This window comes from Diabrotica virgifera, chromosome 2 (assembly GCF_917563875.1).
Source record: "Diabrotica virgifera virgifera chromosome 2, PGI_DIABVI_V3a".
Taxonomy (NCBI): Eukaryota; Metazoa; Arthropoda; class Insecta; order Coleoptera; family Chrysomelidae; genus Diabrotica; species Diabrotica virgifera.
Genome location: NC_065444.1, coordinates 263040116 through 263067351, shown reverse-complemented (window position 1 = coordinate 263067351; position 27236 = coordinate 263040116). Strand labels below are relative to the sequence as shown.

The 27236-nt window shown below is 32.6% G+C and overlaps 1 protein-coding gene across 1 annotated transcript; it reads left to right on the top strand.

Moving 5' to 3' along the window:
• On the top strand, positions 1-27236 carry LOC114333650 (chondroadherin-like). The gene is made up of 2 exons (XM_050644602.1): positions 1-387; positions 19921-27236. The coding sequence occupies exon 2, from the start codon at positions 19925-19927 to the stop codon at positions 21338-21340; it is 1416 nt and encodes a 471-aa protein (XP_050500559.1). The 5' UTR covers positions 1-387; positions 19921-19924; the 3' UTR covers positions 21341-27236.

The window sequence follows — 27236 nt, the reverse complement described above, 5'->3', positions numbered from 1 at the left end:
AACCAAGAGAGCTTGACCTTGGTTTGATTATAATGTTACAGCCGCACTGCACGCTGTGGTAAACAGCGATCTTTTAAAAAGGTAAATGGTCTGTCGAGAGAGAACCGAGAGTACCACAACCAACAACCAACAACCAACCACATCGATCGAATCGAACCCAGTACCGCGGCGGTTCCTTTTCCCAACAACAAATCTTCCAACGAAAAAATACGACGCAGAACGTTAAAGAGTTTGGTGTTTGTTCATTAAATTTGGATGTTGCAGTGTATATTGACGTTATTAAACAATTTTTTAAGCAGATGTTGACTTAACATATATACGATGTAGTTTTGTGTGTTCAGTTTTTGGTTGTTTTTGAAGAACGGGGTGAAAACTTCTTAGAAAAGGGTGAGTACGTACTTAGTTTTGAAAAGCATTACAGTACACAAACATGTATTTAAAGTTTAAATAGATCTTTAATACATAAGCAGTAGTTTAAAGAGAAACACTTCTACAATATACTTTTGTTTGATTTTGAAAGGCTCATCCAATGTTTTGTTTGGTACCAATCTTTTAACGGTACTGGATGTTTGTAAATATCATTATCATTACTTAACAAACATTCTGGGTCAATCAATCGACTCTTAAGTCACTTTTAATAAAAGACTTGAAACTATCTTCATCTTCCTCACACAATTTTTTTATTTTTAGTTTTATATTCCCAATTGATTCTATGTTGGGTTATTTATGCTTATTATATTTTTTTGTTTATTGATACGCACAACAGGCCGTTAAGGCCTAGGGCATTGTTATAAAATATAATCATAAGATTAACTAATTCAAATTATTAAAAAAAAAACTCAAACTTAAGTATATGCCAAATTCTTAACTACTGTGAAGGACCCGATGAACAATATTTTGTATTTACTTCGGTTTTGTACTTTCTTTTCCAGTCCCTCACCTTCCGATATTTAAGGTCTTCTTCCACTTTATTAATCCACCCCATTCTCGGTCTACCTCTTCTGGGACCGATTAGTTTTCTGTTCATAACTAGCTTAGGTTTTATGTTCGCTGCCATTATTTCTACATGTCCTAACCATCTGATCGTTTTCGACTCGCCGAACCTGGTAATGGTAGGTTCTTTATACAAACCCATTAGTTCTTCTCTTCCACCCTCTTCTATCCAGAGTATCCTTTTTCTTTTTATTGAATGTCCATGCTCCGCAGTCATATATTACTGTGGGTCTAGTTTATATATTCGGAGTTTGCCTTGTGGTAGGGGAGCCCAAGCGGGGATTTTTGCAGTCACTCGAGCGCGTCAGATAATCACATGGGGAGAAGCCTTGTACGCTGTAAATGTACCTCCTACCTATTGGCTCTTAATACAGGGGAGTTCTTTAAGGGGGGCCCGAAAAAATTATCCTTAGAATAACTCGAAATCGTCAGATTAAGCTAAGGCAAGTTAAGTACATGCAAAAGAGAATGTAAAAAGGTGTATATGTTACAGTTCAAGTTGATTATCCAGTTGGAGTTGACTCCAACTAGTTGGAGTCGACTCTAACGGCTGGTTTCAGTAAAAGTTGATTATAAATATAAAATGAAGATTTATATTCAACATTTACTAGTAAAAGTAGACTCCAACTAGGAAAAGTATACTCTTCCCAATGTCATTTAGTAAAAGTTGATTTTGATTCACACAAACAGCCGATTCTAGAAATTAAATGTTACTGAATATGTTCAAATTAGTCTAGTCTGTATCGTCGCCCCCGTTAGGTAAATTATTCCAGTTCGATTTTTTTTGCACAAACTTACTAAAAAAGAGGTCCTCTTCGACCAAATAACGAATCCACAGGGTGTCAGATGGTACTGTGGTCGAAAAATTGTTTAAACAATTTTTTTAAACAAACTCACAAAAAAAATTTATTTAGGACAATTTTCTTTACATCATTTGGGTCATTCGGAGCAAAAGAGGTCTTTTGTGATTTTTCTGTAAAATTTTGTTGTTCTCGAGTAATACGCGATTTAAAATTTGCAAAATACGAAAATGACCATTTTCAAGGCTTAATAACTCAGTTAAAAATTATTATTATGAAAGTCCGAAAGTCACCAAATAAAATTTTAACGACCCCCCTACAAGATACTGAAGAAGTTTTTGTTATTATTTTATTACTAAGCGGTTATTTATAATTATTAACAATGAGCGCTAGGAGCGTATTGATGCAGCTATCAATGTGAGTGCGAGTGAGATGCACCATTGCACCATTTTGACATTTAAAAATTCAAACCTCTGTCAAACCACAAAACTGTCAAAACTTTTTTTGTAATTTATAGCTCACATGTCATCACCATGACAAGTCGAAAGTTCTTCTTCTTGTGGTGCTTTCTCCTTTAGTGGAGGTTAGCGACTACACTGGCAAATCTGTCTCTATCCAATGCGGATCTAAACAAAGATGTTGAATCAAGGCCGGTCCAGTTTCTGATATTTCTAAACCATGAAATCTGGCGCCTACCGGGACCCCGTTTTCCTTCACTTACCCTGGATGATCAGTTGCGTGAGGCGGTACTTTTCGTTTCTCATTATGTGTCCCAGGTAGCTAACTTTTCTGACTTTAATGATTTTTAGCAGTTCCCTATCTGTACCTATTCTCCTCAGAACATATTCGTTGGTGGTGTGGGTTGTCCAAGGTATTTTCAAGTCTCTTCTATAAAGCCAGAGTTCAAAGGCGTCCAACTTGTTCATCAGTGTTGTGTTGTGTCCAGGCCTCCGTTCCATACAAAAGTATTGACCACACTAGCAATGCAGAAAATGACATCTAAGGCTGATAATATATTAATGCTACTGTTACAAAATAAGCTTTTCATTTTGATAAACCCCTGTCGGGCTACCTCTAATCTCGCTCTTGACTTCTTATTTTTAATCAAGTTGATTGTTGAACCAGCAACCAAGATATTTGTACTGGCTTACGTATTCAAGCTGTTGGTGTTTCACATATTTATTGGAAGAGGTAAATTTTTGTTCCTTGATATTCTTATAACTTTGGTTTTCGCAGTATTGATCTTCATCCTTATTTTTTCACAACTCTCAGTAACCCTATCCAACAGTATCTGCAGACTATGGTCCGAATCAGTCATTAATACTGTGTCATCTGCATAGCGGATGTTATTTACTCTCTGACCGTTTATCCTGATTCCTTCTGAAGGGTGCGATAAAGAGTTCGCAAATATTACCTCAGAGTAGACGTTAAAAGTATGGGTGATAGCACACAACCCTGTCTTAACACCTCGTTGTATTTCAGTTGGCCTTGACGTATTACCATTGGTCTTTATGATTGCTGTCTGATTCCAATAAATAGCCTCTATAATTTTAGAATCTCTTTTGTCGACTCCGATGTCATTCAATCTTTCTATCAAGATCTTGTGCTTCACCCTATCGAACGCTTCCTCAAAATCTATGAAACAGATAAAAAGGTCTGCTTGCTGATCTTTGTATCTTTGTGCCAGAGTTTGAAGACAGAATATTGCTTCTCGTGTCCCCATATCTTTCCTGAAGCCAAATTGTTCTTGACCGGTGACCTCATCACATTTTTATAATATATTCTGTTCTGTATGATACGCAAGAAAAGCTTCAGAATTTTATTTAATAGACTTATAAGGCGGAAGTTCTGGCATAATTTGGCGTTCTTCTTTTTAGGCAGTGGTATGAAGACTGATTCAAGCCATATTTTAGGGATAGTCCCTGTATTGTAAACATTATTAAATAGTCCAAGAAGAAAGTCTAGGTTTTCCTCGTTGATTAACTTCAATAGCTCAGCTGGTATTTCATCTTTTCCTACAGATTTGTTGTTTTTTAGTTGACGTAGAGCATATTCCAGTTCGGACTTTAGTATTGGAAGACCTTCGTCGTTTTCGGTATTTAATGTAGGAGGTTCTCTGATGTCATAGAAGAGTTCCTTTATATAGTCTTCCCACATGTTTATTTGTTCTTCAGGGCTTGAAATCAGTTTGCCTTCTGCGTTGATTAGACTATTTGGTCCTTGTGAGTATGTCCTTGTATGTTTGGTGCCTGTGAATTTCTTGAGTTTCTTATACAGATGGAAGTCATCATGTTTTTTATATAAGTTTTCGATTTCTTCACATTGTTCTGTTATCCATTTTTCTTTTGCAATTTTTATTTTTTGTTTAATGGTTCTATTTAATGCTTTGTACATTGCTTTGTGCTGTTTGCATTTTCTTCTTTCATTCATTAAATCCAATGTTTCCTCTGTCATCCATCTTTGCTTCCGTGGTCGCTGTTTTGTGAGCATTTCAGTTGCCGTTGTAAGGGCGTGTCTGATTTCCTCCCGAAGGCGAAAGTTAAGGATGTTTAATTATATGAAAGTGTGCTAAAAAACAATGCAAAAAAGTAAAACCCATTTAAAATACATTGTTACTTCAGACACACTTTAAACTCTTCATGTACTGCTATCTATATTTACAATTTTTACACAATAAAACCTTTACATTTTTACATAATATGAGATAGAGTAAATAAAAATTATTTTTGTGAATTTGGTTAACAAAAATTGGTTAAACAATTTTTCGACCGCGGTACCGCGTGACACCCTGTGTATTTGTTATATACGTTCATAAAAAATATTTGCTAAGCAAAATAAACCTGAAGAACATAAACCATGGGCTAATATTATAAATAAAGCACCCCAAAATCATAAGGATTGTTATACGGATGTATTTCTTTGAGTAAGTTTGTGCAAAAAATCGAATCAGAATAATTTACCTAACGGGAGCGACGTTACAGACTATACTAATAAGTAGTTGAAACGGTCAAAACAAAGAAACGCACGCTCATCAAAAATGCACTTGAGATTCTCGTATAATCAACATTTACTGAATCGATCCAGGAAGAGTCAACTCCAACTAGTAAAAGTTGATTTAAATTTTTAAAATCAACTTTGACTGCTCGTTTCAGTTGGAGTTGACTCCAACTAGTTGGAGTCAACTCTAACTGAGAATCAACTTGAACTGTAACATATATATATTTTAAAAATCTGACGATTTGAGCGGGGCGTAAGGAAATAGGCGAGCCACAAAGTTTCACAAAAATAAGCGAATATAAGCGTGTTCAATATTTTCCAAAAATCTATCGAATGATACCAAACACGACCCCCACGGAGAGGGGTCGGGGTAAATTTCAAATTTTAAGTACGAACCCCGCGATATTTCGTGAAATGAATATCACATCGAAAAACTGCAAAATACACGTTTTTAATATTTTTGAAAAATCTATCGAATGGCACCAAACACGACCCCCCCCAGAAGGGGGCGGGGTTACTTTAAAATCTTAAATAGTAGCCCCCAATTTTTATTGCAGATTTGGATGCTTTACGTAAAAATAAGCAACTTTTATTCGGGACTTTTGTTTCGAAATATGGATAGATGGCTCTATAATCAGAGAAAACGGTTGTTGGAAATGAAAAACTAAATTAAAAAATGGAAAGTCTTCCAATTTATGGAAAACTTAACTTACGCAGATTTGGATTCCTCGCGTAAAAATAAGTAACTTGTATTCAAAACATTTATCCGAATTATAGATAGATGGCGTTATAATCGGAAAAAACGATTGTTGAAAATGGAAAGTTAAATTACAAAATGGAAAGTCCCCACTTAAATGGAAAACTTTACTTAACTTTTTTTGCTTTTAGGACCTACTCTTCACAACCCAATAGGACCCCATAACGCTCGAGTAACTGCAAAAGCATACTTTTTTCCCCTATTATTGACTAGACACGTATTTTGAATGTCTAATTTTTTTATCCAAATTTTATTTCTAATCTTAAAATGAGTAATTTTTTTCCTGCTATTCTGGAATCGAGATCCAATTTATCTTTTCCATTTTCATCGAATACTTCACCCAGGTATTTAATAGCTATTTGTATAACAAGGGAGGAAAGTGCTACTTTTCCTCCCGAGAATGAAGTTTACTGCCCGACGCGTAGCGGAGGGCAGTAATCATTCAAGGGAGGAAAAGACACTTTACTCCCATGTTATACATATGGTTTTTCCACCTTCCTCAAATATCAAGTCATTTTTTCATTTTTACTTAATTTATTTATGTAACTAACCAACAAAATTTATTAGAACTAAAACTAACAAGTAGATACAATATAACTGTCAACTGTCAAATATAAGTCAAATTATTAATGTAAACATTGTTAAATCAGAATAACAATTTACTGTTTTTACCATTCTGCAAAATAGAGTATTTTTAAATAAAAGTTAAAATGTATAGTTACTCACGTAGTAGAAAATATACAGGGCGTCAATAAGTTATACTTCATGAATGAAATACCATGACGTCACTTTTACTTTTCCTCCCTAGGGAGGAAAAATATTTTCCTCCCTAGGGAGGAAAAGTACAACTTTGCTCCCTACAGTCAGGTCGGGAAAAGTATACTTTCGGTAGAGGTAGGTGGAAAAATTATTTACCCATATAAAACCATGTACAGACTTCACACTAATTTTTTTTATTCTTCTGTAACCTCCTATGATCATACGTTTGGTTTTCTCTTCATTTAGCTCCAATCGGAATTTCTGTGCTCTTTCATTAATTTTCTTCACCACTCTTCTTAATTCTTTCGCGGTTCTTGCTAAAGGGTCGTTTAAACACAGCGATAAATCAAACAACTTATCAAGGTCAATCGAGTTGTTGCAACTTATCACTGTGTGTAAATGGTGCATCGCACAACTTATCAAAGTTGGAGTTGGGTTGAAGGTGGTATCGCATTGAATCGCAGCGTCTAAACAGCGTTTCAACTTGTCATCACAACTAGTTGCTGTGACTTATCGTTGTGTTTAAACGACGCTTAAGAGTACTCTATGTAAAGCGTCGTTTAAACACAACGACAAGTCACAGCAACTAGTTGTGATGACAAGTTGAAACGCTGTTTAGACGCTGCGATTCAATGCGATACCACCTTCAACCCAACTCCAACTTTGATAAGTTGTGCGATGCACCGTTTACACACAATGATAAGTTGCAACAACTCGATTGACCTTGATAAGTTGTTTGATTTATCGCTGTGTTTAAACGATCCTTAAAGGGTCGTTTAAACACAGCGATAAATCAAACAACTTATCAAGGTCAATCGAGTTGTTGCAACTTATCATTGTGTGTAAACGGTGCATCGCACAACTTATCAAAGTTGGAGTTGGGTTGAAGGTGGTATCGCATTGAATCGCAGCGTCTAAACAGCGTTTCAACTTGTCATCACAACTAGTTGCTGTGACTTATCGTTGTGTTTAAACGACGCTTTACTCTTCTATAACACCGATCACTAGGTACTTAAACAATTACTTTTCACAATAATCTCACCGTATACGTTCCAAAAGAACATTCCAAAATACTGTTTGTGTCCTACTAAGTTTTAAACCTTTTTCCTCGAGAGCTTGTGTCCACTATTTCAGTTTTTGTTTTAAATCTTTTTTATTATTTCATATTAACTAACAGTACATCATTAGCATACATTAACCAGGGAATACTAAACTGAATTTGTCAATTGGTAAAGATAAAAATTTGGTAGGAAATCCTAAGCTACCTTATAAAATTTATTATTTTCTTATGTATGTGATGATAGGCTGTCTTCTTCTAAAGGTACACACATACTAGAGATGTTGCCGACCACATTTGACCCATCTTATTCTATTCATCACAGCTCGAAATAGATCAGTTGAAGTTAGACCAGTCAACAGATTAATGGGGGGATTGTGCCATTTATTATACCCCGAGTACCCTGTTTGGCGTCAATTTAGTGTCGGAAAGCCTCGAAATTCCAGAAGATGACATGCCTATCAATCACATTGGCACCAGGTGCTCAGAAGCTCGGTTCTGGTGGCATATTCGTGTTCAGCAACCCCAAAAACCCCCGAGTAATCCGTTTGCATCAATTTAGTTGCGATAACTCTTGAAACTCCAGAAGATGACGTGCCTCAACAGTGACCATGGGGACCAGGTGCTCCGAGGTTCGGTTCTGATGACGTATTCGTCTTTAGCGATTCCAAACACCCCGAGTAATCTGTTTGTATCAATTTAGTGCCTGTATCCCCCAAAACTCCAGATGACGTACCTTAGCAGTAGCCCTGGGCACCAGGTGCTCCGGAGGTAGGTTATGATGGCGTATTCATGTTTAGTGACCCCAATATCCTCCGAGTAACAAAAAATCGGTTTTTAAAACCATAAAGTATAATAATTTCTTCTTCGTTTGTATATACATGACTGTCTGTGTTCCTACAATGTGCCTCTAGTAAGTTGTCGTTCCATCGTTTTCGTGGTCTTCCCACTGATCGTCTTCCTATTGGGGAAGGTCTCTCGTCGTCCTTACTACTCTATTTGTTGGTATTCCGGTGCTGTTGGTTGACGGAATTAATTAAAAAATAAGTGTAACAACGAACAGTAATATATTTATTTATTTTGGGCAAACAAGCGTGCTGTTTTGTTTATATCTTGAAAGGGTATTGTTAGCGAAAGCGAGGGTCTGTCTCAATCGTTCGCATGCTGTGTAGAGACTGACTTGCCGGACCACTAACTATTATGTCAACTGGTTTGCGGTTTTGCGATAATGGCCAGAAGGGCCATAAATTACTGCATCTGCCTTTTAAGAGATGAGAACCTTTTTGTATTTAAGAAGTTGACATGAAGAGTGTGGCAATCTGGCATCGTAATCAATTAGTGTTTCCTTGAAAAAAACATTAATTTTATACAATCGGTTTAGGGATACATTTTCGTTTCTCGAAATCAACGGCCCTTGTTGGCATATGGTGAATTTTAAATGACTAATGTTGTTTCGTTTTAAGAAAATTTATTCAAAATTAAGAAAATAAAATTAGCAAAAATAGTAATAGTCTGGGCTGATTATCGGAGAATAGGCCATTTTTGGGAAAAGTTATTTACCAGCAATTTTATTGCTGGAATCGAATCTTATTATTGTATGTATTAATAATATAGGTATGCAAACTCCGCAGATAGTGTGCTACTTTTTTTATAAACAAAATGGCGCCCGAAAATCGTGTTTTTTTCAATTTTTGCTCTATAACTCCAAAGATTTTAACTTTACACCAAAAACACTCAAATAAAAATTCACCGCAATTAAATTTCTCATAGAGACGTGTTTTTCCCGATTCACTTCGATGAAAACTTTCACCGGAAAAAGCGGGTTTTTCCAACAAAATCTTTAATTTTCAACTAAAATTTTAGATAAGTAATTGTTAATCAATAATTGGTAAGGTAAGGTGAAAGCCCTTCTCGTATAGATTATAATTCCAGAAGCCGATGGAAATTGAATGAACAGTTTATCAACAATTGAATTGTTAATTAAAAATTTACGGTGTCTATAATAACGACAATTATTATGATGCATAAGAATAACTATGATTTTTTCATAAATAGACACTATACCTATCTAATGTACTTTACAGAATTGAAATTGGACTATTTAAGCGGCCTCAAGAATATTTTAAAATTATAAAGAATTTTTTGGCTTATAAACAAATAGAATATCTCGGGAAATATTAAACAAAATTAAATTGTAAAAACGGAATTCGAAAAACAGCGGCAGGGCACTTCTTTTAAAAGAAAAAACGTTTAATTATGATGAGTAGTTCCTGAGATACAACCGGTCAAAGTTGACCGGAATTTAAGGCAAAGATGTAAACAATAGGATCATAATTTTCAAACCATCACCTATTTATTTTTGTCCTCTTTCTCCACACCAATTTTCATATCCTTAAAATACTCATAACATATATTATTATAATAAAAACTATCGATAATACGTGTGAAAATTGCCAAAAATAGCAAAATTCCAATCAAAAATTAGGTTGAAGAAAATGTATCCCTCAAAGTTCAAAATCGGTATACGTTAAAAAATGCATTTTCTCGGCTTCCCATAGAGACATTTCTTTCATTCTTTTTTTGTTCCCAAGTAACTCGAGTAGAGCCATCGAACTAATGCATTATTAAATGTCAAACTTATATAACTTGTTATAACACAAAATTTTAATTTGTTTAAATAAAAATTGTTTAAATAATTATACAGCTTTCAAATGAGAATATTTATGTTTTTAACTTTAAAGGTACACTTGTAGTAAGTTTATCTAAAAAAAAGCCTACAACTGGAAAAATATGTAGTTTTCTGTTCTTATAAATAAATTAATCTATTATAACAAAACAAAAGCAAGTTTGACATTTAATAATGCGTTAGTTCGATGGCTCTACTCGAGTTATTAGGGAACAAAAAAAGAATGAAGGAAATTGCTCCATGGGAAGAATTTTTTTAACTTATACCGATTTTGAACTTTGAGGGTTACATTTTGTCCAACCTAATTTTTGATTCGAATTTTGCTATTCTTGGCAATTTCCACACGTATTATCGATAGTTTTTATTATAATAATATATGTTGTGAGTATTTTAAAGATATGAAAATTGGTGTGGAGAATGAGGATAAAAATAAAAAAGGTGATGGTTCGAAAATTATGATCCTATTGTTTATATCTTTGCCGTAAATTCCGGTCAACTTTGACCGGTTGTATCTCAGGAACCACTCGTCATAATTAAACGTTTTTTCTTTTAAAAGAAGAGTCCTGCCGCTGTTTTTCGAATACCGTTTTTACAATTTAATTTAGTTTAATACTTCCCGAGATATTCTATTTGTTTATAAGCCAAAAAATTGTTTATAATTTTAAAATATTCCTGAGGCCGCTTAAATAGTCCAATTTCAATTCTGTAACGTACATTAGATAGGTATAGTGTCTTTTTATGAAAAAGATCATAGTTATTCTTATGCATCATAATTATTGTCGTTATTATAGCGACCGTAAATTTTTAATTAACAATTCAATTGTTGCTAAACTGTTCATTCAATTTCCATCGGCTTCTGGAACTATAATCTATACGAAAAGGGCTTTCACATTACCAAGTTATTTGATTATTGATTAACAATTACTTATCTAAAATTTTAGTTGAAAATTAAAGATTTTGTTGGAAAAACCCGCTTTTTCCGGGGAAAGTTTTCATCGAAGTGAATCAGGAAAAACACGTCTCTATGCAGAATTTAATTGCGGTGAATTTTTATTTGAGTGTTTTTGGTGTTAAGTTAGAATCTTTGGAGGTATAGGGCAAAAATTGAAAAAAACACGATTTTCGGGCGCCATTTTGTTTATAAAAAAAGTAGCACACTATCTGCGGACTTTGCATACCTATATTATTAATATATACAATAATAAGATTCGATTCCAGCAATAAAATTGCTGGTAAATAACTTTTCCTTGTATTTTGCTAATTAGCGCAGAGTATAATTAAAGCGTATCGCTATAGTTGGCATTCGGCTTATGTGGTTATTCCAATCTATTCTTCTGTTTCTTACCCAGTTATTAATGTTGCCCACCTAGCATCTCCGTCGTATATCTGTACTTCTAGCTCTGTCCCATAGAGTCTTACCATTGATTTTTCGAAGGGTTTTCATCTCCGCTGTTTCGAGAAATCTTTTTGTCCTCTCTGTGTCGGGTCGTGTTTCTGCCGCGTATGTCAATATGAGCCTGATGACTGTTTTGTAAATTTTGCCTTTCACTTCTTTTCCGATATTTTTATTTCTAGATATTATGTCATTCAGGCAACCTGTGGCTCTGTTTGCTTATTCACTTGATCTTCCACTTCTGCTTCCAGCCTTTCGTAGCTAGATAGTGCGGTGCCTAGATATTTAAACTCCATCACTTGTTCTATTATCTTACCCTCCAGCTCCAACTTACATCTTATTGGATCTGCTGTTATAACCATGCATTTTGTATTTTTTGGCGAAATTAACATGTTAAATTTTCTGGCGGTTATGTTAAATTGGTGCAACATACATTGTAAATCATCTTCACTTTGAGAGATTAGTATTGCATCGTCTGCATAGCAGATTATTTTAAGTTATTTTTCTCCCATTTGGTATCCTTTTTTAGTTCTTACTTTTTTTATTATTTCATCCATGATCAGGTTGAACAATAAAGGACTCAAGGAATTCTTCTGTCTTATCCCATTGCCGGCTTCAATTGGGTCAGTTAGTTCATCTTCTACTTTTAATTTCATTGTGTTGTTCTGGCAAATGATTTCGATCATTTTAATTATTTCTAGAGGTACCTCTCTTAAGTATAACACATGGATAACGTCCTTTAATTTGACCTTGTCAAATGCTTTCTTAAGGTCCACGAAACATAAATATCCGGTTTGTTGTATTCTAACGAGTTCTCTTGAGCTTACCTCATTATAAATATAGCGTCAGTGCGTGATCTTCCCGACTTAAGCCTTGTTGTTCTTCTTCTAATGTAATAATTTCATTTAGTTTGTTTGTTATCACTTTGGTTGTTAATTTTAATGTTGTGTTTAATAATAATGTTTTTTAAAGAGACGTTTTAGGATGCTTGATCTCCATTCTTGTGGTTTTCTGTTTTGTTCTATTATTTTTTGATTTAGTTTTAATAGTTGTCTTGTCCTCCGTATTTTAGGGAGTTCGTTCGATATTCTGTCCTCTCCTGGCTTTACCTCTCCTTCCTCGATGTTTATTTCTTCGCTTGTCGTAACTTCAGGTGTTGGTGGTTCATTTTCGTCGGATTTAACAAATAGAGATCGGAAGTACTCTGCCCATGTTTCCTTCTGAATGTGTTTCATTTTTATTGATTCGTTCACCTCCTTTCTTTGTCCTCTGATTATTCTCCATACTTCTTTTTGTGTTCCGTAGAAGTCGTGTTCCATCTGTTTTGAGAAACTCTGCCAGTGTAATAATTTCTAGAATAACAAAAATCCGAATAAGACTATTAGCATTGCTCCAGCATCCTTAAAAATGTTTAAAGTAATAGAAGTAATCATTAATTTCGTACAGATAATAATAATATATGTATATGTAATTACGATACGCTACAATACAAGTACATTTAGACAATATAAAATCTTCTTAAAACCTTGAAACAGTTTCACAAACACGAACCTTGAAAAAATATTTGGTAATATTTCAAGCATTATGCAGATTAAGTAACCATATAAAGAAATAAACTTTTGTGTGAGTATACAATACGCATTCCAAATGTTTTAGTGACTGTGAATATTCATGAGCTTTTTTATAGTGGACCAATAGTATGAGTACATAAATTTAAATAAGTAAATAAAGAATCAATCTCATTGTAAATTCAAATTGGAAAATTATGTATTAAGATGACATGATGTTTATGCAAAAAATATTAATAAGCGCAGTATATATTGTACTCTTGTAATTTTAGTACGTTATTCTTCTTAATGTGCCTCATCCTTTAAGGACATTGGCGATCATCATGGCCCATTGTACTCTGCCCGCAGAGGTTCTGAAGAGTTATATCGTTGTTTTTCCACTCCACTGCTTAAAATTTTTAAACCAGGACGTAGAAGAAATCAAGTAAATCTCCAACCTATGTGAATTTGAATAAGAAATTATAAAATAAAAAATTAAAATTATATATAAAAATATGGAGCAAAATAATGGTATAAATATTTATATATTAAAGAATAAAAAATTAAAAATTAATAATTAAAAATTGAAAATTAAAAATTAAAAATTAAAAATTAAAAACTAAAAATTAAAAATTAAAAATTAAAACTAAAAATTAAAAAATATTAAAAAAATATAACTAAACACTTGACATTTTAAAACTCGATGGATATTTTCGGCTAAGGCTCTGAGGCTCACCGAAATACCATTGTGAATATTAGACAAGTCAAATAGACCTACACTTACAATTATTTCTAACTATTTTTAGATTAATAGTGCTGGCATTTCTCATCTGAGAATGAGAACTGGAAGCACTATAAAAATTTTATTTCACAAAAAAAATAAATAATATTTAAAATAAAAAAAAAATTATTTTGTTATAGAATTAAATTGAAAATTATATTGTTTAGAATTGTTTGTTAAAATTGTTCATTCGAATTATTTATTAGAATTATTTATAATTTATTATTTTCAGAATTAGTAATAGATTAGGGCCATTATCAATTAGTTAAATTAAATTAGAAAATTGTTAAAATAAAAATTATGTGTATCAACTACTGTAATCTCATCAGGAAACGACCTGGATTAGTCTCAAAAGGCCAGGTCATTTGTATTAACTATAAATAAATAAATAAATAAATTAAAAACCGTCATCTCCCTGGTCCTCTTTTCCTTCCACTTTCCCTTGTATAACTAATCACATCAACTCATATTTTTCGTTTCTTAGTATGTGGCCAAAGAAGCTCATTTTTCTATCCTTCATAGTGTTAAGTATTTCTTTTCTTTTTTCATCTTTCTTAATATTTCCGTGTTTGTTACGTGTTATGTCCGTGACATTTTCCACATTCTTCGATACCATCACATCTCAAAGCTAGTAGGTAAGTCTTTTTTTTTCAGTTGCGTCAGTAATTGTCAAGGCTTCAATCCCATATAAAAGGACAGAGAATCTGTAGTTTATCTCAATACTCTAGTTCTAATTTCTATTCCCAGTTTTCTTTTGTATATACTGTTAAGCTCTGTATTTCTTTCTTTTATGAGATTGATGAGCAAATTCTTAATTTAATTAATTACTCAATTATTTTAATTACTGGTTATGTAAAACAAAACCAAATTTAATGAAATTTTCTAATAAACTTTATTCTCAGGGCTATTTTATTTTTGATGCTTTACCTTTGGTTTGTGGCTTCTGGTAGCTCTAGTTGCTTACTCCATCCAGGACAAAACAGGGAAGTTCAACACACTCAATGTCATATAGATGTTAAAAAATATTATTTATTTATCCAATATACCATAAACATAGGATTTAAAAAATATGCTAGAATCTAAATTTATTGCGACTATTTCTCATCTACTAAATTAAGCTTTAATTCTGATATCTCCTCTGTTTTAACAAAAAAAGATTATTTAAATAATTCGTTATTTATTCTTACAAAATTTTATAAAACTTACTTTTCTCTTTTTGAATTGATTACTTATTTCTTCTTTAAAACTGTTCAGTACAAAAATTAAGCAAATATGGTGTGGATATAAACAAACTCTCTCCGTTTCACACATGATTTGACTAACCTTTTTGTTTCTTATCTACTTCTTTTCCCGGATTGCGTCGTCCTCGATTCTCCCACACGTACTCTTAGGATGTTGCGAAAGGTCCCTCTCATCCAAACTTCTTCACAAACAAACAAACAGGACTCGCTCGAATTCTCGACTCAGTTTTCTCTCTGCTCGATATCTTGTGCAAATAGATACCAATCGGCTACTCGTTCTAAGCAGAAACAGGAATCTTCCTCGGACACAGGAAAATTAAATTCTCAAACCGGTCAACGATTTCGATTCAACTTGATTCTGCTCGCAAAAGCCCATTTCACCACATTACACTGACTTCTCACTTTTTAAAAACTGGACTGCTGTCTCCAGATATTCATTACACAGGGCATATTTTTTCTCCCGTCAAAATCAGACTCAACACTCTCATCCCTTCCATCCATCAAAAACCCATTACGAAAACCACCTTCTTAACGATTTCACTTTTCTGCGAAAACACTGATTATTAACTAAATTATCCTATTTACAATTTTTGGTCATATACAGGGCGGATGAAAATCTATAATTTCATGGTCCCTGATATAAATTTATTTTCTAAATTTTTCCCAAAAAAAATTATACAACAATACGTATACGTAAGTAAGTTATTATTACTATTTAATCAGAAGATCGTAGTAAATATTTAGCCATCTGGAACCTAAATTGTGATATAGTTCTCTAGTCCTTCTTCTTCTTCACGTGCCATATCAGAATTTTCCGACATTGGCGATCACCATTGCGATGGCTTCTCGATCTTCTGCAATATTAAATAATTGTCCTGCATTTGATATCTGAGTCCATTCACGAATGTTTTTTAACCAAGAGATTTGTTTTCTTCCTACACCTCTACGGCCCTCTATTTTGCCTTTAAGGATCAGTTGTAATATTTTATATCGACTTCCCCTCACTATATGTCCCGGATAAGACATTTTTGATGTTTAACAGTCTTTAGCAGTTCTCTATCTTTTCTGACCCTCCGTAGTACTTCTTCATTAGTTTTTCTTGCTGACCAAGGTACCTTCAGCATCCGTCTATGAATCCACATTTCCAGTGCTTCAATTCTGTTCATGATCGATACTTTTAGCGTCCACACTTCTGCACTATACAAAAGTACGGACCAAACATAGCACTTGACCATTCTTTGTCTTAGTTCTAAACTGAGATGATTATTGCAAAGAAATGACTTCATTTTCATAAAAGTAGTTTTAGTCATTGCTATTCTACGTTTTATTTCTGTGTCTGGATCTAGTTGGTTCTAGATCTAGTCCTACAGAAAGAAAATATTACAATGAGGTAGAAATTCTTTATAATAAGCTTTTTCTTCATAGCCTTCTATCGCCCACGTTTGGACATAGGCCTGTCCCAACTCCTTCCACCGGTCTCTATCCTGAGCAACATATTTCCAGTTTGTTCCAGCTACTCTTTTAATAGCATCAACCCATCTCATCTGCAAAGGTGGTGCAAATACTAAAAGAAGCAGGAATTAACAAACAAGATCTGAAAATAATTAGAAACCTTTACTGGAATCAGATTGCAAACCTCAGCCTCAGAGTTGACGGTGAACACACCGAATATGAGAAAATCATGCGCGGAGTGAGAAAAGGCTGCATTTTTTCCCGCCTTATTTTCAATCTTTAATCTGAAAGAATATTTATAGAAGCTTTACACGAAACTGAAAATAAAAAGGTATTCTACTCGGCTAAATAACATCAGGTATGCAGATGACACCATAATATTTGGGAACAACCTAGAAGACCTACAAGTCCTCATGAACAAAATCACGTATTACAGTCAACAATATTCACTCAATATAAACGTAAAGAAGACAAAACTTATGATCATTAGCAAGAAAAAGATGACAGAACGCCAACTCTACATCAACCAAACCCCTGTAGAAAGAGTGAGGCACTACAACTACCTCGGCACCATAATAAATGAAGAATGAACAAATAACCAAGAGATAAGAGCGCGCATCGGAAAAGCTAGATCAACCTTCAACCGTATGGGGGCCTTTTTCAAGAGCCACAACCTTTCTCTTGATATAAAAGTAAGAATGCTGAGATGCTACGTCTTCTCTGTCCTTTTTTATGGTGTTGAATCATGGACCTTGAACGAAGATCTTCTTCTTCTTCTTCTTGTGCCGTCTTCTAACGAAGGTTGGTGATCACTTTTTTAAACGCTTCTCTGTCTTTTTTAACGTGAAATATCTGTTCAACACTGAGGTTAGTACAATCTCTGATATTCCTCAGCCAAGATTTCTTCTTTGTTCCCAAGCCTTTTTTCCTCTCGACTCTTCCTTGCATGATGACGTGTAGCAGAGAGTATTTATCGTTACGAAGTATGTGGCCAGATACGATGTTTTTCTTATTTTAATTGTGTTCATAAGCTTTCTGCCATGTCAAATTTTCTTAATACTTCTTCGTTTGAAACTTTTGCAGTCCGAGGAATTTTCAGAATACGCCTATATTTCGACTGCCTCCAATTTTTTTACGGATTGGATTACGGATAATTGCTATAACAACAAAATTCGTCTGTTCCGTCTCCGGTTTAGTTAATTTTTGTTTCGATTTTATTTTACATGTAGATGCATATCAGAACATTCCTAAAGCTTGGGTAAATTATTTTCCAGAAATATCTTAATCGATTAAAATACATTCATTCTTACCCATAGTTCTGGGTAATATTTGTCAATTGTTTTCCTGATTCTCTTTATAAAATTAGGTATTTGGAAAGTTTGTGCGAGGCAAGCTATGTTGCTGCTTCTTAGAAGGACAGTGATGACGATTTGTTAATTTACGTTTTTTTTTCCAAAGTGAAATTTTGTAGAAGAGATAAAGACATTTTTGCTTTCCCCAACACACGGGATTTCTGGTCGAGCACTTTTTGTAATTTTAGTAGGTAATAGCGAACAAAACTTTGACCTTTAAACACCTCTAGCAATCAATAATAGACCAGGGCGCATCTGTAAAAATATTAGTACATTTGGACGTTGAGAGGTGACTCAAATTTTTTTGCAGAAATTGCTTGAAAATAACTCAAATAATAGTACTTGAGTTATCCTCCCTCTCAAAAAGGTCCGGAACATTGTTTAAATATTTAAAATGTCAAAAAATAAAGGAAAAATTCGATTTTTTCTTCGTTTTTTGATTATAACTTTAAAAGTATTCATTTTCGAGAAAAGTTGTATTGACATAAAAGTTGCGTAATTAAATTTCCTATAATACAGAGTTGGTTAAAATTTTAAAAAATAGTCAGCCTTGTTGCAAAATAGCAATAATTGCGAAAAAACCATACAAAAACAGTTATTCGCATTTTACGTTTCTCAACCATTTATGCTATACTTAAAACCATCATATTTCACGCAGGAAAACTGTATGATACAGTAAAACAATATTGTAAATTTCATTAAGATCGGTTCAATAGATTTTGCAAAATTCATTTTTTTAAAATGTTATAACACTGAACATAAAGCAGATAGCGAGTTGAAAGTTTTTTTGCCTATAGAAGTGTACTGTACCTTTCATTTGCAATTTGAAAAATTAAAATCGATTAACTACCACGGCGTCAGGAATTTTTTTTAAATAAACATTAATTATTGGTGCTGCGCGCAGGACAGCGGATATTTTGCTCTGATTGGGCATTCCAATAACCTTTGATAATGATTGATACATTTTAATTTTTATTACATTTCGATATAAATAAATAAATTTGTTTATTGCAAAATAGAAACACATACTCTATCCTTTTAAATAACACTTTTTTAGCAAAAACTTTCTTTGTTCATATATTTTAACTTAGAGAATAAAAATTTATTATTTTTAAACATATGCAATTGTTTAAACAATATTTCACAAACAATAATAAAATTAGTTTGATTTTTGTGGAATTAAAATATTAAAATACAACAAAATATAGAGTAAGAAAATAATATATTAGATAAAGATTGGAAGAAATTTTGGTGGAAATCAACTTGTGTGAATCGAACACCACTGTCCTGCGCGTAGCACCAATAATTAATGTTTATTTAAAAAAATTCCTGACGCCGTGGTGGTTCATCGATTTTAATTTTGCAAATTGCAAATGAAAGGTACAGTACACTTCTATAAGCAAAACAATTTCAACTTGCTATCTACTTTATTTTCAGTCCTGTAACATTTTGAAAAAATGAATTTTTTTTGCGAAAGCTGGATTGCAAAATTTATTTTGTAAAATCTATAGAACCGATCTTAATAAAATTTACAGTATTATTTTACTGTATTATAAAGTTTTTCTGGATGAAATATGAAGGTCCTAACTGTAGCATACATGGTCGAAAAACGTAAAATGCGAATACTTGTTTTTGAATGGTTTTTGCGCAATTATTGCTATTTTGCAACAAGGGTGACTACTTTTTAAATTTTTAACCAATTCTATATTGTAGGAAATTTAATTACGCAACTTTTATGTCAGTACATCTTTTCTCGGAAATGAATACTTTTAAAGTTATAATAAAAAAACCAATAAAAAATCGAATTTTTCCTTCATTTTTTGACATTTTGATTATTTAAACAATGTTCCGGACCTTTTTGAGAGGGAGGATAACTCAAATATTATTCTTTGAGTTATTTTCAAGCAATTTCTGCAAACAAATTTGAGTCACCTCTCAACGTCCATCTCAAAACAGATGGGCCCTGGACTATAAAGAGTTCTATCGAAAAGTGTCGCCGAATATTATTGTAATTGCTAAAGTAATATTTAATAGCATCGTATATTCACGGTAAACTAATCGTGAAACAAACGTCGTCCCTTTTAATAAATACTTTATTGTTTTAGGACAATGGAAAAATGGTTACCTATACTCTCTTCACTGTTGCTACCTCTGGCAGGCCTATCAACTTTTGAACCAAGCTGCAAGTTTCACCTTAGTTTTCTTCAAGGACAACAACTGACATGTAACAATGTCAACATGAACTATTTTCACACGGTGGACATCCCCCTCAATCGAACTCACTGGTTCAAGTGCCACAACTGCACCCTAGACGTCCTGGACGAGAGCACTTTTAAGTTCCCCAAAAGAAACAACATCTCAGTAGTGGATCTGGCTTACTGTGGAGTTCGAGTCTTGAGGAAGTACGCCTTTGAGAATTTTTTCTTGATGAAAGTACTAGTTTTACATAACAATAGCATACAAATATTGGAGACGATGTGCTTCAGCGGTATAAAAAGAGTAGTACATTTAGATCTGAGTACAAATTACATTAAGATTTTGGCTAATAATTTATTTTTAGAACTAGAGAATTTGGACATATTAAATCTAAGCAATAATCAGATAGTTTACATAAACTCCGAAGCTTTCTGTGGCTTATCGAATCTTAAATATCTTTACTTAAACTACAATAATCTTGACAAACTAGAAGAAAACACCTTTCGACATCTCCAGAACTTAAAAATCCTCTATTTAGAGCACAACCGAATCCATAACATTCATCCTAACGCTTTCAATAATTTAGCAAACCTCAACTTTTTGTATATTAGTCATAACAGTATTACATACCTAGTTCAGTATAATTTTAAGCAGCTAACTAGTCTTCTAGATTTGCAGTTAAGCTTTAACAACATAACAGAGATTCAAACCAGTGCTTTCAATGGTTTGAAGAATCTGAGATCTCTACATTTGGGTAACAACTACTTGGAGTATATCAAACCTTATGGTTTTGTAGGATTAGATAGCTTAGAAGTGTTGGATTTAGTCAACAACTTCTTCGACTTTATTAATTTTTTCGATAGTTTCGGCCACTTGGAAAATCTGAGGTACTTGTGGTTGAACAGAAACTTCATTGGTAATATTACTTTTGACTATAAATACGAAGTACAAAATGTATTGACTATTCTTGATGTTAGTGAGAACAATCTATCAAGCTTTAATTTTACTTTGTTTTACAAATACTTGCCAAACGTTAAGGAGATTGTTATAGCTAATAACTCGTGGGATTGTGATTTTTTTGTAGAGATGTACAAGTTTTTTGAAGAGACTAATACCACCGTTTGTATTACTAGTAGTTGTGACGTAAATGCTACTGAGGTTTATACCGATGAAATATGTGTTAATTCTGACGTAGAAACTACAGAAGGTGGTAAGGAAGATGTTTCCATGGATTTTTCCACGGATCAAGGCTTCATTCATGAGTGTTCTTGGAGTATTATTTTGTTATGTTTAGGAACAGTATTATTAGAATATGGCGTATCAAGCTAGTTTGGTTTCACCAAAGTCGCTGCCTAAAAATTGTTTCAAAATTTTCAGAAAATATGTATTATTATTGATATTAAGATTCGTTTGGTCATCTACAACAAGCTTAATATCCAGTTTTATGCTGGAGAATTAAGAACTGTATTTAAAAATTCTGATGCTCCGATTTCAAAAATTTCTTATCGAAATAGCCGAATGAGATTTAAGACTATTTTAGATTAAGGGGATATACGCAAAATTTCGGCTCCAATGCTTCTAAATGCATTCATTTTTTTCGAATCCTGAAAAAACTTTTTGGTTATTCTAAAGGACTTTCGGCCCTCGGTAATAATGTAGTCTTTCAGTATACGTTTAAATTTTTCAGATATACTTATTAGTTCTTTTAGAATTCGAAAAGAAATAAATGCATTTAAAACACATTGGCTCGAAATGTTGCGCCTACGCCCTTAAGCTAAAGCCAAGAGTATGTCTATTTATTTCTTTTTATGGTCAGCGGGTGAAACAAATGTTAACAAATATTTTTGTAAATATTCGCAAGTACGTTTTATCTCTGATATTTTTGGTACAAATGCTCATACTGTGATCTATTTGAGATTCAAATTTGTAAAAATATTTATTAATGATACAAAATAGCAGATAGAAACCTATTGTGTAAGTGATATTGCAATATGGCAATAATTTAAAATATTATATTATAAGATAAATAAAGAGCTTTTATAGTAAATACATCAACTGATCAAAGGTTCAAAACTCAGTGTTGCCAGGTCCGATTTGTTTTAAATCTGTACATAAGGTAAAACAAATCGGGATTTAGGGTTGTAGATCGGGACAAATAAACAACAATAGTCCAGTAAATGACCGTATTGGAGTGTAATTTTCAGAGTTAACTCCGAATTGCATGAAAATTTGGTTTTAGGTTCTACGTTCTACTTACTGTTTGCTTTAAAGTTGAACTTGTACCATTGGTTGCTTTTACTTGGGGGGGTTACAGTTAAACTTTCTCGGGGTGTAAAAACGCGCGTTCCCAAAACGCAAAAGTCCCAAAATGGATAAATTGACTAATTCTAAACAATTTTTGATCTATAGAATTTTTTAATTAAGTCAACACTTTTCGAGTAATTTGCGATTGAAAATAATTATTTTTTGATAAAAAAAAAACACATATTCAGGCGGTGTTTCACAAATAACTTACGAAGTATTTTATCGAAAAAAATATTTTTAGCAGAAATGTAGCTTATACAAAAAACAAACAAAAAATGTGTGTTCAGAAAGTCTATAAAACCAGTAATAGCAAAGTTGTAGCTCATCAAAAAATTAGCGTCAAATTCAAAATCGAATATTTCAACGTGAAATAATCACAAAGTAAAGCAATTTTCTGGAAGCACTTAATAGAAATTATTTAAAGTGTTTAAAAAAATCTTTATTTTTTTTTATACAAAAGTCTTAGCATTAAAACTAAGCGAGTTACGCTCAAAATAAAGCTGGCCCCCTTTTTTTTGGTAAAAAAATTCGTGAAAATCTCCTCCTATTTAGCAACCTAAATAAAATTAATCGTTACCGCTTTACCATTTACTTTATATGTGTATTGTTTATAAAAATTGCCCTTTTTTCAAAATGACTAAAAAAGTATTAGGGCCGGTTGTTCGAACGCTAATCAACAATGATCACTATCAAATATTTAATTACTGTCCCAACTGTCAATGTCAACTTTGGTTGGGTTGCTCAAAACATAATTGATTATGATTATGAGATTAGTTAATCAATTAACATAACAATTATTAACATAATTGATTAACTAATTTCATAATTGTAATCAATAATTATGTTTACAGCAACAAAATCAAAGTTGACATTGACAGTTGTGACAGTAATTAAATATTTGATAATGATCATTTTTGATTAGCGTTCGAACAACCGGCCCTTAGTGATACGAAAAATCTCGTGTAAAAAATGTAGGTTTTGCTTTTATAAATATGACAGTTTCAATTTGTTTTTCTGTAAGACAAAAATTAGAAAAGATATGGCTGTTCATATTTTGCATATACTCGTGATTAGTGACTCGTTCAGGCCTTTTCAACTATGACTATTTCAAAAATAAGCCCTTCAAACCGGTGAAACTTACAGATCATATAAAAAATACATAATAAACTAAATTGTTTGTAAAGCGGTAACGATTAATTTCATTTGGTGTGCTGCTTTGGCAAATACTGGGAGATCTTTACGATTTTCTTTACCAAAAAAGGGGTCAACTTGATTTTGAGCATAACTCGCTTAGTTTTGATGCTAGAAACTTTTTTAAAACATAAAAATAAAGCTTTATTGAACACTTTAAAAAAAAGTTTTAATGGGGTTTTTCCGAAAAGTGCTTCATCTTTTGATTATTTCACATTGAAATATTTGTTTTGGATTTTGACGAATAAGAACGTATTTTTCGTGAGCTACAACTTTGGTTTTGCTGGGTCTATAGACTTTACGAATTCATAATTTTTTTTCATTTTTTTGTATGCTACATTTTTGTTAGGAATATTTTTTTAGCTCAAATACTTACTTTTTAAGTTGTTTGTGAAAAACCGCCTGAAAACGTGATTGTTTGTCGAAAAATAAACATTTTCAATTGCAAATAACTCGAAAAGTATTAACTAAGTTAAAAAATTTTATAGAACTAAAGTTGCTTAGAATTTATCCATTTCCGGACTTATTTTAAACGCGCGGTTTTTCACCCCCGACTAGAGATACTGTCACCCCCCGAGTAAAAGCAACCAACGGCACAAGTTCAACTTGTGCAAGTGGAGGGTAAGTAGAGCCTAAATCCAAATTCTCGTGCAATTCGGAGTTGATCCTGAAAATTACACGGTATCGCCGTATTTCGCCTTAATTTACTGGAATACGTGGTGTTTCTATAGTCTGTATTTAATCCTACATAATCATAATAATCAGACAAAATTACAAAACAAAATCGTAGATTAAGTAAATTATTTATTTTTTATTAAAATTATATTTTTCATTTTATACATATAACATAGTTATAAAATTCACTACAAGTCATGCTAAAATTGGTTTTCGTTGGTAAACTTTATCGGGACATTTAGTGTCCCGATCAGGTACAAATCGGTACGGGTCCCCAGACCCTTAAAAATCGGGACGTCCCGCGCAAATCGGGACACCTGGTAACGCTACAAAACACATTCAATTATGATTTTCGATTAACACCCTATGGCCTCTACTTTCATTAAGGGGAAAATTTAATCCACCAGACATCCTGTTTCTGGTTTAGTTTCTTCGGCTTATGGAGTTCCTTTTTAATTCCCTTTCACGTATTCCTCTCTATTAAGCCTGTTATTATTGTATTGTCAAATTGTATTTTCGGGTTGCTGAAGATATCATGTAGCAACTAGTTCCAGAGTACTGTGAGATCTTCAATTTTTGTAGTAGGTCGCCATGTCTGCACCACTGACCTACAGGTAAAAAAGCAACCTTAAAGAGCAATTATTCTTGAATCCTTGAAAGCTTTTATTTTTTGGAAGAGTACTAATATATAATACTAATATCTATATAATACTAATATAATACAAAATTATTGCCTTGGCTATATGGACACTCCCTCTGAGGTAGAATTACTGTTAACAACATTTTTACCAAGCAGTACCAACTATTTGTAAAGATTCTGGTACAATACAATACATAAAGTTTTTGTACAATAATTTTTAGTATGATGATTTTTTAATCCTAATTTTAGTTTCTATCTGGTATCAATTGTATCTTTATTATAGAGCTCAAGAAATGTGGCAGAGCTTATTTAGTTAGCGCTTATAAAACCTGAATGCTTCCTTTTGAGATTTAGAAAGCACAAAAAAGACGAATATCCTAAAATAGATAGAATGTGGCTCTATGGAATATACAGGGTAGCGAGAAAATATGGAAACACGGTAATTTCTTGGAAACCGCTTGAACGATTGTTATAAATTTTGGTGAGTAAGGGTAATACAGCCTACAGCTAATACAGCCGATATCATAGTGGTAATTACATTGTTGTCAAATCTTCCGTTTTTTTGGAAATCTAATGAACTTTCTTATTTTAAATAGAACACAATGTATATTTTTTGCGTTTTGAAGTCTTTAAGAAATACTGATTATTTTTTATGTTATGTTCCCTATACCTAAATGCCATAATTTCGGAGTTATTGCTACATTTATTTAAACAAAAATTTTTAACAAATTATACAAATTTATTTTTTTGAACCGGGTAGATATTATTTTAGGTTCTTTGAGTTATTGGAAACAAAAAAGGTCTTTTGTAATTTTCCTCAAAAGTTAATCCTTTTCGAGTTATAAACAATTTAAAACTGAAAAAAATCGAAAAATGACGATTTTCTGGGTTCAAAAACATAAGTAAAAAATATTATTTTTGAAACTATTAATTGCCTAAATTCAAGTTCAAACCTTATTTTATTAGATGCCGATAAGTGATTTGGTCTTATTTCATTCTAAAACATGATTTTTTAGTTGTTATTGACGCGCGATAGCCCATCCTCTCATATGAGCTTTATTAACAATTAAAAAAAAACAATGTTTTAGAATAAAATATTCCAAAAATTCTTATAAGGATCTAATAGCAAAAGGTTTGAGCTTGAACTTTTGTACTTCGTAACTGTAAAAATGATTTTTTTACTTGTGTTTTTGAACCTTGAAAATCGTCATTTTTCGATTTTTTTCAGTTTTAAATTGTTTATAACTCGGAAACGATTAACTTTTGAGGAAAATTACAAAAGACCCTTTTTAGAATTACAGACCTTTTTTAGATTACAAAAGAACCTAAAATAATATCTACTTGGGCCGAAAAAATTGATTTTTATAAATTTGTTAATTTTTTTTTTAATAAATATAGCAATAACTCCGAAATATGGCATTTAGGTATAGGGAACATAACATGAAAAATAATCAGTATTTCTTAAGGACTTCAAAACGCAAAAATATACAGGGTGTTCCATTTAAAATAAGAAATTTCATTAGATTTCCAGAAAAACTGAAGATTTGACAACAATGTAATTACCATTGTTATATCAGCCGCATTAGGACACCCCTACCGACCAAAATTTATAAAAATCGTTCGAGCGGTTTCCGAGAAATCACCGTGTTTCCATACTTTCTCGCTACCCTGTATATTGAGATGATATTTGATGTCTATATTTGATGTGTATAAATAATGATGTGTATATTGCTTATGTTATAAATTTTATACATTTATACATGTAAATTTTCTACAACTGTACAACATTTAAAGGGTTTTCACCCCTATATTTTGGTGGATCCATCATATAACACTTGTTAACGGCACTGATGATGAACTCTTTGGTTCGAAAACGTTCTGTGATGTAGCCTGAAAATGTTTTTTTTTTTAATTAAATATATCTTTTATAAAGGATCTTAACTAAATTTTGGTAATACATGATATACAGCCAACTACAGGAAATTTTTCTTGTGGAGTCAAAAGTTTAAGTTAATTACACTACACTAATGGTAACCAATGTTCGATACGCAAGGCGCGTAGACAAGAAGATTATATGAGGGTCTTCGAACTGTCGATTTTCTACAGTTTACGAAATATTCTCACATACAAATGAAAATGGGAACAAATTGTATACGATAGCTGTTCTATTGTCAATTTCCTCGTTATAATGCTATAAATGATATGAGAAATCTTAAAAATGAAGCATACCAACAGGTAGCCATGCCAATTATTGCTAATATCCGTGAATTAAGACCAATCTGTATGCCACGATTTCCGCTGAGCTCTATTGTTCCTTTTAGTATAAAGCCTATGTATATTTTTGTTGTCTACCTCATTATATTTAATTATTTGTTTGTTGTTTTTGCTTGTATATAATAAAAATGCCAACTTTCA